We start from the raw sequence: 14,050 nt of genomic DNA, 5'->3' as shown, positions 1-14,050 counted from the left end.
GCTAAAGGTCCTCCATGTGCCACCAAAACAGCACCGACCAACTGAGGCATGGACTCTACAAGACCCCTGAAGGTGTCCTGTGGAAACCGGCACAGCGAAATTAGCAGCAGATCCTTCAAGTCCTGTAAGTTGCGAGGTGGAGCCACTATGGATCTGACTAGTTGGTCCAGCACATCCCACAGATGCTCAATCGGATTGAGAACTGGGAATTGAGGCAAAGGCAACACCTTGAACTCTTCAGCATGTTCCTCAAGCCATTCCCAAACAATGTGTGCAGTGTAGCAGGGCGCATTATACTGCTGAAAGAGGCCAACATCATCAAGGAATGCCATTGCCATGAAGGGGTGTACCTGGTCTACAATGATGTTAAGATAGGTGGCATGTATCAAATTTAAATCCACATGAACTTCCCCAGCAGATCCTTGCCCAGAGCATCACACTCCATCCACCAGGTTGTCGTCTTCCCACAGTGCATCCTGGTGGTTTCACTTCTCCAGGTAAACGGCACACACGTACACTGCAGTCGATGTGATGTAAAAGAAAATGGGACTCATCAAACCAGGCGATCTTTTTACACTGCTCAATGGTTCAGTTCTGACGCTTGTGTGCCTGTTGTAGGTGCTTTCGACGGTAGACAGGGGTCATCATGGTCACTTTGACTGATCTGATCCTTTTTGTGATTTGTCACTCCTCAGACTACTGTTGGTAAGTACTCACCACTGCTGACCAGGAGCACCCACAAGCCTTGCTGTCTCAAAGATGCTCTGACCCAGTCTTCTGGCCATAACAATTTGGCTTCTATCAAAATCACTTAGGTCTGTACTCCTGCCCATTTCTCTTACATTCAACACATTGAATACAAGAACTGATTGTTCTCTAACCATCTAATCAACCCAGACCATGACATGTGGCCTTGTTAGGAGATGATCAATGTTATTCACTTCACAAGTGAGTGGTCTTAATATTTTGACTCATCGGTGTACAGTATGTTTGTGTGAGTGTGCACAAAATGTTTCTATCAACTGATGTTACATAAATTAGCCTTGTATCACTATTATCTTTGTGTCTTTGCCTTTTCTTCAATTAATACTGAGAATTACCGTAAATGCTCTAAAAAACTGACACCTCAAAATACATGCACACTGAATACATTTAAATGATGATCTTCTTTGGGCCATAAAAAGATGGTTTCAGGGCCATATGCAGTCATGGATATAGCATGAATTACAAAATAATTTGTAGTTGGTGTTGTTTTTCAAAATACGATCCAAATGGCTACATCAATGTTATCCCATACTAGTTTATTATGAACTGATTACTAATTTTTAGTACTTGATTGTGTCCCACTTTGCCTTATTGTCTATTTTAATGTTTACTGCATTTTCTGCATTCATAGAATACCTGTAATGCAATATACAAATGATTATTTCCAGAATGACAAATCAACCAGGAGAAATATAGTGATTAGTTAAATCTTGACTTATTATTTGCTGGGTTTCCAATAGATAAGAAAAAATAATTTTAATTTTCAAAAGGATAACTGAACACCAACAGCGGAATTAAACAGAGGCTGAGTTCGGAATGCATACTACCATACTATTACTATTCCAGCCATATAAAGATATGGGAGAAATGATAAGCATGAGACTTTGCCATTCCAATCCACATAATTAAATAATTTGACCAATGTGATAAGCTCATCTGATAGCAGTGTAGCATACTGCTGTTTGAAATGTTAAACATTGCATAATGCATAGTGTTTTACATCCTATTTTTTAAAAGATAGTACACATTACTCAATGTATACAGCACAGTAAGCAGTACACTAAATCTCAATTCCAAACATAGCTAGTATTTCCTGGCTATTGCAACTATAAATCGTTCAAACAACCCTCTTGACACCACCTTTCAAGCCTGTGACTGATAACCCCCCAAATGTCCTGTGGTCCTCTCCACTGGCTCCTACACTGTAACCCTTAAGGACACTTAGTACTCTGAGGAGCAAAAGAGACTTCTGGGAAGAGCGTGACAGGGAGGCTTCCGAGAGGGGGTACATATTTCCTCTTGTCTTCACAAGACAAGCAGTTCTCTCTCAACAACTTTCAGCCTGCCTGAACTATCCCTTTCTGTGGAGAAAAAAAAAAAACATACAGACATGCAATCTGGGTTGCAGGGATGCTCTGTTTTGAGAGAAAGAGACAACTTTATAGAGAGCTTTTGATATCTGTAAAGAAAAGTGAGTTAAATTCCATACAGTATAAAGTGACCAGATGAATATGACAAAAAAATCAGGACACAGAGAGAGAGAGAGAGAGAGAGAGAAAAAACTTGATATGAACATTATGAACATTTAGGCCTAAGAGTAGTGCTGGGTATTACTACAGATTCCAGATTCAATTGGATTCACAAGCTTTCGATTAAATTCCGATTTCAATTTGATATCGATTCATGGGTATATTTCTGTTAAAATGTCCCTTTAACATATGAAAGAAATTCTCTCCTAGCTAATGCTGTAAATTATACAGGGGACCTTCTAACTAGGTATATTACAACATATAATCTTTTTTGTTGCATGTAAATAGTACAAATGAAGCAATAAACAGTAAACAAGTAGTTACATGGATTAGTTTAACACGTGCTAAAACTGTGAAGAGATGAGCTACAGGAACTCTTGTGAATTAGTTGAAGCCATTACTAAATTCATTTTACTGATGAGCAAGTTATGACTTTCATCATGTCCAACTCGAAATGAAATAATAATGGTTACTGTGTTATGTTTTATCTACTTAAGTCTTGTGAGACTTAAATTAGTCAGTACAGTTGATTAAATAGTACAGTGCAGATGACTAGTTGTTTAAATGACAAGGTGTAGTTAAAGATGCACATGAGTTTTGTGGTAATCAGTGAAATTTTCAAAAAGAATAAATTAATAAATTAAATATATCCCTTTTTTGATTGTTTAGATTTTTATGCCTCTAAAAATTCTGAGTAAACATGATTTTTACTGTACAAGAATTGTATTAAATGTATTTATGATTTGTTGTATGTGCTTGTGGTGGTAGGGCATGGTCGAGCGCTGGCTTGTAAATGGAGAGCGAGATCAGATGTGAATGGTAAGGATCATCACCTGTCAATGATTGTCTCTAACAGCTGTTTGTCATTGCAGTGAGAGTTGGAGATGGATTTAAGGGCAAGCCAGACGCCAGTGAGGGGAGAGAGAGCTACACACACCCAGAGACTGTGCCGATTACGAGGAACTAATATATATATATATATATATATATATATATATATATATATATATATATATATATATATATATATATCGCATCACATCACTCAAATTGTGTAGAAACTGTCCCAAAAGTGCTGCTTGTGGAATTGAAACACCCCATTTTCCACAGATTATTGGAGATTAGGTCTTCTGTTAATTTCCAACAGATCGCTGCATCAGGAAAAACAACTTTTACATAAATTATGATAATTCACGCCTAACAACCGCCATGGTTATCGCGTCTGCTCTATCAGACACAATTGATCCGCAGCAGCTGTTGATGTTAATTAACTTTATGAAGAAATCACGCAAACTCTTCTCAAACAGCTGTTTTATTTCCAAAGTGCTGTCGCTGTGACAGATATGAGGTCAATATAATTTAAGGATTATATGATCATGACCACATCTACGACATAATAGGAGGAACAGATCCAGTCTCCACCAATGCAGAACATGGACTACTATTTGTGAAAGGATAAGTGAATAAAAACAATAATGTCATAATGTGAAAATAATGTTGCATTTTTTTTTTTAATGCAGTAAATAATATTGTTTAATCGAAACTGTTATTAAGTTTTGATATGGAATATGATCATATTGAAGTAAGAATATTATTATTTATTGTATGTGGGTTTATAATTTAAGCATTAAAGACACATATTGCATGTCTAGTGGTAGTTTTTATTTTTATATATCAAATTTCTTAGGCTTTAGAAGAATGTTAAACATGTGAGGATGTGTAATCATCAACCTGTTACATGTCCGACATAATCATTCCCCCAAGGCACCCATACTGAAAAAGTTACATTTCATTCACTATCCAAAATATTCCACATACTCCCACTAAGCAGAGTTGAATTCTCTAGGTATGTCTTCTTTCCAAGTTCACTTCTATCGTGAATTGCTTTACGTTCCACAGCCTTTGCATAACCTTTATTTTGATGGGTCATTTAGCATTTTGGAAGAGGAATGCCCTGCACAATAAAATTCAGGTTGACAGCGATTAAGAGTATTGTGAGCTTCTTTGTTAGTAAACAGAGCCCAGCGTTTGTATGGATGACAATAATGAGGGCAGGCGTGATGCATTCTCCAGATGTTCTCCACAAACAGGTTGTGTTTAAAACAGGTTCCATTCTTCCCAGTCTGATGGCATTTAAATGATAAAGGCTTCTGGTTTTCCCCATGTCAAGTAGATTATGATTTGAGCTCAGAGCTATATTAATTGTGATGTGATGCAGGCAGTTGGGGGTAGAATGGTGCATAAGGTGAAGCTTCAGTTCGCTGACGAAATATACAGCAACATGAACGGTCAGAATTAGTATGTCAAAAATGTCAGCCATGCATGTTGCCATTGTGAAGGATGTCTGCTACACAAATTAATAAATTATTTTCTCCCAGCATGGCAGGAGTACAGCAAAAGGTTGCCCAAGACAGAACAGCAAGGTCCTTCCAAATTTTCCAATCTAAAGCTAACATGTTTGAATATGTGCTAAAGTGTGTATTTTTATGTTAAAATAATTTATTCTATTCCAGCTTAATATGCAGAGACAAAAATAAGTAAGCCATTCCAACATGGTCAAACAGGAAATTAACATAGACAGTAGCTTCCAAAAGTTCACATACTCAGAAATCAACCCCAAATTGCCACATTTTCGAATTAGTGCCATCCTCGTTGAGTGGCAAACTTTGTTAGTTTTAATGCTATTTGTGTCATAAACCGGTGAGATTCGATACACACTGATTCTTAACTGTTCTAGGAAGACAATATGTCAAAAAAATGTAAAATCCTCAGGCTCTGCAGATATTAAAAGACACTTCTTTAAGCTGATTCGAAGCCCCAGATTAAATTCGGATGGTGAACTCAAAGAAATTCGGCGTGAACATGAACATGTCGGCAATGCTGACAAAGGTTGTTGCAGACGTGGAGGATTTGGCTGTTATATGTCAATCGATTACTTCCATGGAGACTAAATTCTCTGAGTTGGTAACAAGATTGTCGGACGTCGAAAACCTGATTGATTATCTGGAGTCATCGGAGAGGGAATTAGCTGCTAATCCGCTAGCGACCAAGACAGACTTGCAACGCATTTGGGAAAAACTGGAGGATTTGGAGAATCATTATCTGGAGGATTTGGAGAATCATTATCTGGAGGATTTGGAGAATCATTATCAGCGAAACGTGCAAATTGTTGGAATTCTTGAGGAATTCCAATGGTGAAATTCAGGCTCTTCCTAGACAGGCTCTTCACAAGTCTGCTCAACATTACATTTACATTTATGCATTTGGCAGACGCTTTTATCCAAAGCGACTTACAGTGCACTTATTACAGGGACAATCCCCCCGGAGCAATCTGGAGTTAAGTGCCTTGCTCAAGGGCCCAACAGTGGCAACTTGGTGGTGCTGGGGCTTGAACCCCTGACCTTCTGGTCAGTAACCCTGAGCCTCAACCACTGAGCCACCACTGCCCCAACATAACAGGCCATAAGCTAGAAATCGAGCAAGCTCACAGAGTCGTGGCTCAGAGATCGGCTGAGGTAGACAGGCCCCGATTAATTCTGGCCAAATTTCTGAGATCATCCGATAAAGGTCTCGTGTTATGCGAGGCAAGGTGTAGAAGAAGTCTTTCTTGGAAGAATCACAGCATTTTCTTGTTCTCAGACTTCGACAAGAGAGAAATGTGAATGATTCAAGAAATACAAGAAACTCTTATGGAAGGTCAGTTTTGCTCTGATGTTTCCAGCCAAACTGAGAATATATACTATGGATGGACATAGAGAATTTACATGCCCACAGCAAGCAATGTCTTTCATAATAACATTTGAGCGAGTAAGCCTTTTGGTGATTTTCATGTTGCCACCTAGTGGTCCGACTCATTGAACATACACTCGACTGCCCGAGGAAGCTGGGCGCCTTTTCGTTTCTCTGTGTTCTGGTTCTGCCTAGTGGCTGGAGTTTGTTTTGTGTAATATCATTTCTTCGGGACAGCTTAGTGATGAACTGCTTGTTTTGGGTGCTTATGCCTCCTGTTGGATGGAGTTGGTTTTGTTGAATATTCCTTGCAGGACATTGGAGTGAGTTTGACTTCCTGAAGAATTGAATGGCCCTTTGTTGTTTTTTGTTGTTGTTTTTTTGTGCTGGTTCCACTAGTGGCTAAAGTTTGTTTTGTGGAAGACCACACCTTTGAGGAAATTAAGTGGTTTTTTTTTTCTACTTATTGGCAGGAGTTTGCTTTTAGATTATCTTCTGTTGTAAATGTTTTTGTATTTTTGTAAAGGGCTCTTGTAGGCATGCATGGACTGTTAGAGTTTCAAAATGTCAAATGTTAATATGAGTGGATTGTCTTTCTCCATGTGGAAGGTGAATGGGTCGGGGTACCCCATAAAAAGAAGGAATGTGATTTATTTTCTTAAACGTAAGAAAGATGATATAGTGTTTCTTCAAGAAATGCATCTTTCCCCGCAGGAAGCTGAAAATTTGGTAAAATATGGTAGTGCTGGCTCAAGTAAGAGCAGGGGAGTCATTACATTGATAAGTAAATATCTATTATTATTTTATTTAAAAAATGTGATCTGCGTGTGTACTCAGACTTTGGCCATAGTGATGTTTGTTGGGTGGTCGGGAGGGGGGGAAGGGACACAATGGGTTTAATGTTTGACTCTGAATATTAATGTTTTGCTTAGTTATTTGTCATGTTGAGAAGCAACCAATAAAAATATAAATCTGAAAAAAAAAAAAAAAAAATACCAAATTTGCTTTACGGAGACCGTAATCGAGCAGAAACAGTTGTTAAAAAGAAAAGCAGCAAAATAGCACCTTCATCTGACAACTGTTATTAGCAACATGGCATTAAATGGCATGGAACCTCAATAATTCACTGCAACTACAATACTACGAGATCGCAAAATTATTGACAGGCAGAAAGCGTCAGACCACAGCATGCTGACACGATTTTGTTTGCTGTTTGAGTCTACTGCTGTCACAGAGACAGGAGAGATATCTCGCGGCACTTACTTCATTAACATCTTTCAGGGAGAAGTAAAACAATTCGTATATTTTTCCATTAAAAAATAGCTTATCAAGACTGTATAGACCAGGGTTTAGCAACCTTTTTAAAATGAAGTGCCATTTTTATGTTTTGCTAAGGTGCCACATCAACCCAGATAACAAAACATGATATGCATGTTGTCTATGTATTATAAAACATTGCTTGCAGTAATATTCCCACATTTATACAAAGTACTATTTCTGAAAGCAAAAGGCAAACAACCCATAACACATCTAGATCTGTTTACTGTTAAATTGTGTGACCAATTGATGCAGGGTGGACTTGCATCTGTACCTCTGCAAGTTTCACTCTACACTATCCAATGGGTTGCACTGTATGGGTTCATTCAGTAGTGCAGCTTTGTCACACTTTTAGAGAGTTTGGCTTCACATACAGCTCATAACTAGAACAAGCTGCACCAAGAGGAAGGATTACTGAAAGACACATTTTGGCATGCAGATGCAGGGATTTGAACATTTATAAAATAAATAACATTTTAAAATAAAATAAAATAATACATACCGGTAATACATAAATGTCTTGCACTCTTATTGCTCATTTGTTAATAATTATTCGACTGCGTACCACATGCGTGCCTAAGGTTGCCACCCCTAGTATAGACCAAAAAGATACTGCAGAAAAGACACATTTCCCTAATAAAATGTTATTTAGACTTCAATTCAGATTTATTTCTGGCTAAACATGAGGTCTTCTGCCTGGCTTCATAGATATAGAATCTGTGCTTTAGGGCCATCAAATTAAAATTAGAATATTCTCTGAATTTAAGACAAAAGTGTCCATTTGAATGCTAAAATCTGCGTATTTGAATTTTGGATTTGTGGCAAGCACTGACGATGACTTCAGATCGATCGCATTCTTGTGCTAAAAAAGGCTAGACTCAGCACAACAAATACAGTTTAACAGAAACCTGGTGCTTTTCAAAGTTATTTTGAATTAGACACATCATCTAAAAAACAGTGCTCATGCATGTGATGCTCAATAACCAAAAAACAAAGTGAAACTAAGATAGTTCATCTAGCGTGCATTTACATAGAAAAACAAATGGATGGTTGCAAAAGCGTTCGGTGTGAACAACTTACAGTTGGTGGAGGTCTTTGACCCTTGCGTCTTGCTCTCTTATAAGTGATTCTCAGATTAAGAAATACGTTTTTTAAATGCTTTGTCACAAAAGCTCTGATTTGTCTCGAGGTCCTTGAGTTCGGTTTCAGTCTGTTGTGTTCTGTGACTGTCTTTTTGAACAGCCCCTGGCCTTGGCTCATAATCTAAGGCGGTTCACCACTGAGCCAAATACCATTGTTTTCTGTGAATATTGCTACTCTACATACAAATTGTACTGAATATAAAACAATGTGGTAATTCGATGTAATTATAGTTTGAGTCTGAGGTAGTATACTGTGGCATCAAAGTCACTAATGAAGATTTTAAACAACATGTTTTAGGAGAACTATCTCTTTAAGACCTATACTAACTCTGGTGTCTGAGGGATGTTAAGTAAAGTCAGGTTCACGCAGGGACCCCTGACCACTCTCTATGAACGTGGAACTGGGAAACTACACATTGCTTCACAGGGAAAGCTCACCTGGAGGGTTCTGACACAAAACCCCCAGATGTTCCGTTTTTGGAATGCCTGTCGACAGAAAAGCCTGCAGGGCATTTCAGGAACATCATCTTGAATGTATGTTCACTGTAAACAGCCTGTCCAAAGTAATCTCATGCTTTAGAATGCACAGGAATTCAGGGGCTTGGACATGGACCTTACAGTCAATTCAAACAGCATCTGTTGCTCCCTCCTTCACCCCTGAAGACTGCAGTGCTCCGGTTATGGGTCTGTACAAGTCCTTGATGTCATACGACACAAGTCTGTGTGATATTCATAATTCGGGGTGACTCATAAGAGGCACAGTCTGTGGCAGGCATTTGTGTTGTCAAAAGTACCGGTACTTTGGTACCAAGTCGGTACTAAATAAAAAAAGATGGAAGACCAACTCTGTCCGGTACCATCACACAAGATTACTGACACACAACTGCTTTAAAATGCCCACAGGCTTTACACTGAAATGGTCAATGACTTGTCCTAGTGTGATTTATTCAACCACTGAAGGCTGCAATCTTAGCGTGGATGAGCTGTGTACTTTAAATGATTGTTTAAATCCAACCGATCAAAATCTGGAAACTCAAAAAAGTGAAGCTTCAGGCAAAAAAAACACACATCATAATAAAAGCATGATTCAAAATAAAAGCTAGATGCTTAAAATGGAAGGAATTAAATAAAGAATTGAATACAAGTATATTACAATTACAAATTCATCAATTTATTACATCACAAGCAATACAGCTGTTGAATAAAAGTTTGGCAAAAATCCAATGACATGTTAATAAGTTCTATTTTCACTTATTAAAAGTTTTAAGAATTAATTGATGACACAATTTCAATGATTAAATGTTCTGGAAAATAATAATAATAATAATTAAACATAACTAAACTTGTGTATTCAATAGCACATTATCATATTTTTGCAGATATTTTTTCGAGAACCACTGGTTTCACTTGTATCAGTATTGACTTCTCAAATTTTGGTACCATGACAACAATAGCAGGCATACTTTAGAGCAGTGGTACTGAAGTGGTTTAGCATTAGATTGCATATAGTAAGCGCAACCATAAGTGTAATTAATAACGTCACATAGGCTGGACAGGAACATTTTGAAAATGCATAACAACAGAAGCATTATTAAAAGTAAATCTTTTTTAGTCAGGTTTTTTTTTCTCTTGGTTTTCAGGATGAGGGCACGTCCATGTTGGCATCTGCGAAATGTAGCTAGCGTTAACCAAGTAACTTGAATTTGCGCCAAAATATTGTAGCAATTGATTGGACACACTGTATCAAAAGATATGAGAACCACTGCTTTAGAGACTAATTCACTGAGTTCATTAGGAGGTGAGGGTAGAAGTTACCACGACGTGGCTACTGGCATTCACTGCTCTGTTTCTCATCTGACTCATTCATCCGACAGCCATAGCAGTGGCACTCAATGCCACAGTGTCTTCTTGGCTGAATTACAGCAGATGTAACCCCGGCAGTTACATGTCAAATGGTCAAGACGCCTTCAATTTTCATAGCCAGCCATGCTGAAACCTGACCTGTGACATTGCAATGAGTGTCCTCTGACCAAATCAGAGTTCCAACTGAGACTAGGCTTAACAAGCAGCGGGCCTCTTCAGAGAAAAAGTACACAGATACAGTGTGCAAGCATGCATACGATGTTATACTCAATGAGAAATCTGTCGAAATATGACTGTTGGTCTTGACGATTGCCATTTTATTAAAATAGCAGCCCATTTTGCTTGTTGCTTCATCAGCTAATAAGGTCTGCATGGTTTGTTAGAAGGAATATGGCTTTAATTCTTTCCACAACATGTGAAATACACTCAGAGATAAAAAAAAAAAAAAAAAAAAAGTTCTGGCACTTTTAAAGTCAACAAGTCTAATCTTCGATTTAAATGTAATAAATTGCGCTAAAAAAAGCTCTGGATGAACTTGGTTCAATCTTGGACAGTGGTTCCACGCTTTTTTTAAATGTGTTTTCTTAACTTAAAATTACTATGTAATCTCAACAAAAACACTTTGTGTAGAAAGAAACTTTTTGAATTGGGTGAACCCAACAAATATAGATGTGCCAATGTAAATCAAATACATTAGTTTATTTCTTTATCTACTAACTAGTGAAAGTTAGCATGTACTTGGTGGGAAGCACTAAACTGTAGTTTAGTAATTACGATATGGTTGGCACAGCACTGAAATGAGGAATCAATGTCATGCGCAACATCTACCTGTCCTCCACCTCCACAAAAAAGTAAAAAATGTGAAAGTGGAGATTGATAGTTAAAAAAGGATTTAAATATCGATCTGTTTCTCACCCACACCTATCATATCGCTTCTAAAGAAACTGATTTAAACGCTGGAGTCTTATGGATTACTTTTATGCTGCCTTTATGTGATTTTTGGAGCTTCAAATTTCTGGCCACCATTCACTTGCAGTGTATGGACCAACAGAGCTGAAATATTCTTTTAAAAATCTTTGTTTTCAGCAGAAGAAAGTCGTACACATCTGGTATGGCATGAGGGTGAGAAAATTAGAATTTTCAATTTGTTGTAAAATATCACTTTAAGTAAATTGAACAAGCTTTTTTTTTTTTTTTTTTTGGAGTGTGCTCTGCCTCTGAAACAACTTTCCTTTTTGGATGACATCAAAACCTCTTACTTTTCGACACCTCCCTCCAAACACCTTGCTCCATTGTGGTATATTAGAACACCCACTTTTCATGATCCCATAATTTTCGTGCTACGTGTTTTTTCTTTTTCGTTATGAATATCCTTTTTTAACTCAAAAATACATTTTGGTAACGCGTGGATTTTTAATTTTGGACCGAGGTTAACACAATCCTGGTTTATTGTTCTATGTTTCACACTGCTCTTACCTACCAAAAATCCTGTGTTAGTAGGCTAATTCACAGTTTATGTCTTTGGCAATTCAGAGTAGGTCTTCATAACACAGGGTTAAAAGTGGCACAAACCCCCTTTCAAAATTACACCCCAGGGATGAAATTGCCTTAATTTGGGGTTAAAAAGACATTAGCATTCTGAGAGCACGTTAAGCTAAGTCAAGACATAAGTTGTGTCCGCACAACTGACTGAAGCAAGGTGAATGATTAAAGCACATCCCGGAGAAGCAAAACCCAGTGACTCAAGGTATTAGTGACGCACGTCCATCGATGGTCAGATGTAAACCAAGCTGACCGAGCCGCATGTGAACTTGCGTAGCAGACATTCCGATGAAAAACCAACAAGCCTCGGCGGAAAGCGCGAGGCTGCCACTGCGTCCAAAAACAGCACGGAATCCGTTAGCCATACCTCAAAGAAACGGAAAACCGACATGCTGTAAACACATTAACCATTTCGCCTCTTCCGCTCTACTCCAACAGACTGTAATGTCACAAGGCATGGCAAATGTTGTATTGTGCAGGCAGGAGCGACACTGACATTTATGCCTCGTGCTATTAAAACACAATTTATAGCACAAACTATTTACTCTCCTGCCGATAATGGCCGTACAATCAGATTACTATATCGAATAAGCCCTGCTAATGCTACTTAAATGTAACAGCTGTAATCATGATTCATAGTTTCTTAGTTTTTCTATTTTTCGAAGCCAACCTGCAGCTGCAGCACTGCTTACCAGGTAATGTATCTGAAGCAAAAACACCTTGCAACGCTCGTTTAGTATACCTTGCCAAATAGGCTATGTTTGCGTGAATAGCTTTAGTTTTGCAAATACAGATGAAGCATAAAGTGATCTGACTTATTGCTTTAATTCACCATCTTTAAGTCTGATTAAACCAATAAACAAAGTTGACAACTTTTGGAAAGAGCCAAAGACACGTATTTAAATAGGCAGGGGATTTACAAACCTTCACAAACTCCGACCTCATACTGCGTGATGGAACCGCCGTTTAACGGAGGTCTGATCACGCACCGGAGCCCCTTGTCGCAGGTCCCGTACAGACCGTAAACGCCGCCGCAGCTCTCGTTCTTCTGCTTGGCACACACCGAACAACAGCCGCAGATTCCCAGCACCACCGATCCGCTACAGTGTTTGGGCTCCTCGCATTTGGACTTATCACAGGGCAGACATATGAGCGCGCGACTCAACACAAGTTGGGAGAACAGCATGCATGTCATAAAAAAATACATCCTGGAGGAGGCCATGAAGGAAAAGTGGGGAAACATGAATATATCCAACCCACTCCCTGTCCCCCAAATTCAGAGGATGACCAGATTTTCCAGTGAAACGGACAAATACCAGAAGAAAACAGCGCGAGCGCCAAAAAAGGTTCCTTTCACAATTAAGCGTTTTCTTTCGAATATAATAATTAAGCGTTCCTGGCGTTAAACTTTTAGAGAGGTTGACGAAAGCCAACAAAAATGCATTCCCTTCGGATGAAAGCCAACAGAAGAATTATCCCACGTTGTACAGCCAGTGCATGGCTTATGCGTCACGATTTCTGCACAGTTCCAGTTTGTTTTCACGGAGGAAAACTTTCCTCATGCGTCTCTCTCTCTCTCTCTTCCTTGAGTCTTTTTTATGCAAGCCAGTAATTTCTTCCTGTCCTGCGCCTATATAAAGGAGCCAGGTAAAAAAACGCAATGTTTTTCAGTTGTTCGCTTTCGAAGGAAACGCGGTTCCGTTATTTTGTTGCACGCGGAGATTCATTCAACTGCGTGAATAAATGTTTCCAGCTATGGCTTGAGTCTCGTGTTTATCGCTCGCTCGCTAGTTGAGTTCTTCTCTCCGCCCGCTGCTCAACGTTCAGCTCAGTCCTTCACTGTGACCTCATAACGGAACCACTCCCATCTCGCATTTCTGTGCTCCATTGGAGAGTTCTTTCGTTCCAGATATGAGACACAGGAAACGCTGGTAACACGACACGCTCAACAGAAGGAGTCTGTGTGATATAGTTCACGCTGGTTAAGGTGCACGTGCGGAATGTAGGACCCGCATAACTTTGAAGCATTCTCGAGTTTGTGCGGCTGTACACATTAGAACTGTATGGCAAACAGATTAAGATTGTTATAGCCTACCTACCTGACATCCAAACAATGTTTCATGTATGTAAATTAAGAGAATATACTCTTTAACAATAGTCAAT

The 14,050-nt window shown here is 38.7% G+C and overlaps 1 protein-coding gene across 2 annotated transcripts in view; it reads right to left on the bottom strand.

The window, feature by feature from the left end:
• crim1 (cysteine rich transmembrane BMP regulator 1 (chordin-like)) overlaps positions 1–13,690 on the bottom strand; it is a 163,494-nt gene extending 149,804 nt beyond the window's left edge. For both annotated transcript variants that reach the window (XM_052145627.1, XM_052145628.1), the window contains exon 1: positions 12,812–13,690. In XM_052145627.1, the coding sequence (XP_052001587.1) occupies positions 12,812–13,130 (319 nt within the window). In that variant the 5' untranslated portion in view covers positions 13,131–13,690. The remainder of the gene's footprint in view (positions 1–12,811) is intronic.
• Between the last annotated feature and the right edge of the window lie 360 nt (positions 13,691–14,050).

This window comes from Xyrauchen texanus, chromosome 16 (genome assembly GCF_025860055.1).
Source record: "Xyrauchen texanus isolate HMW12.3.18 chromosome 16, RBS_HiC_50CHRs, whole genome shotgun sequence".
NCBI classification, from domain to species: Eukaryota; Metazoa; Chordata; class Actinopteri; order Cypriniformes; family Catostomidae; genus Xyrauchen; species Xyrauchen texanus.
Note: the sequence above shows the minus strand (reverse complement) of the source record. Positions and strands in the feature narration are given on the sequence as shown.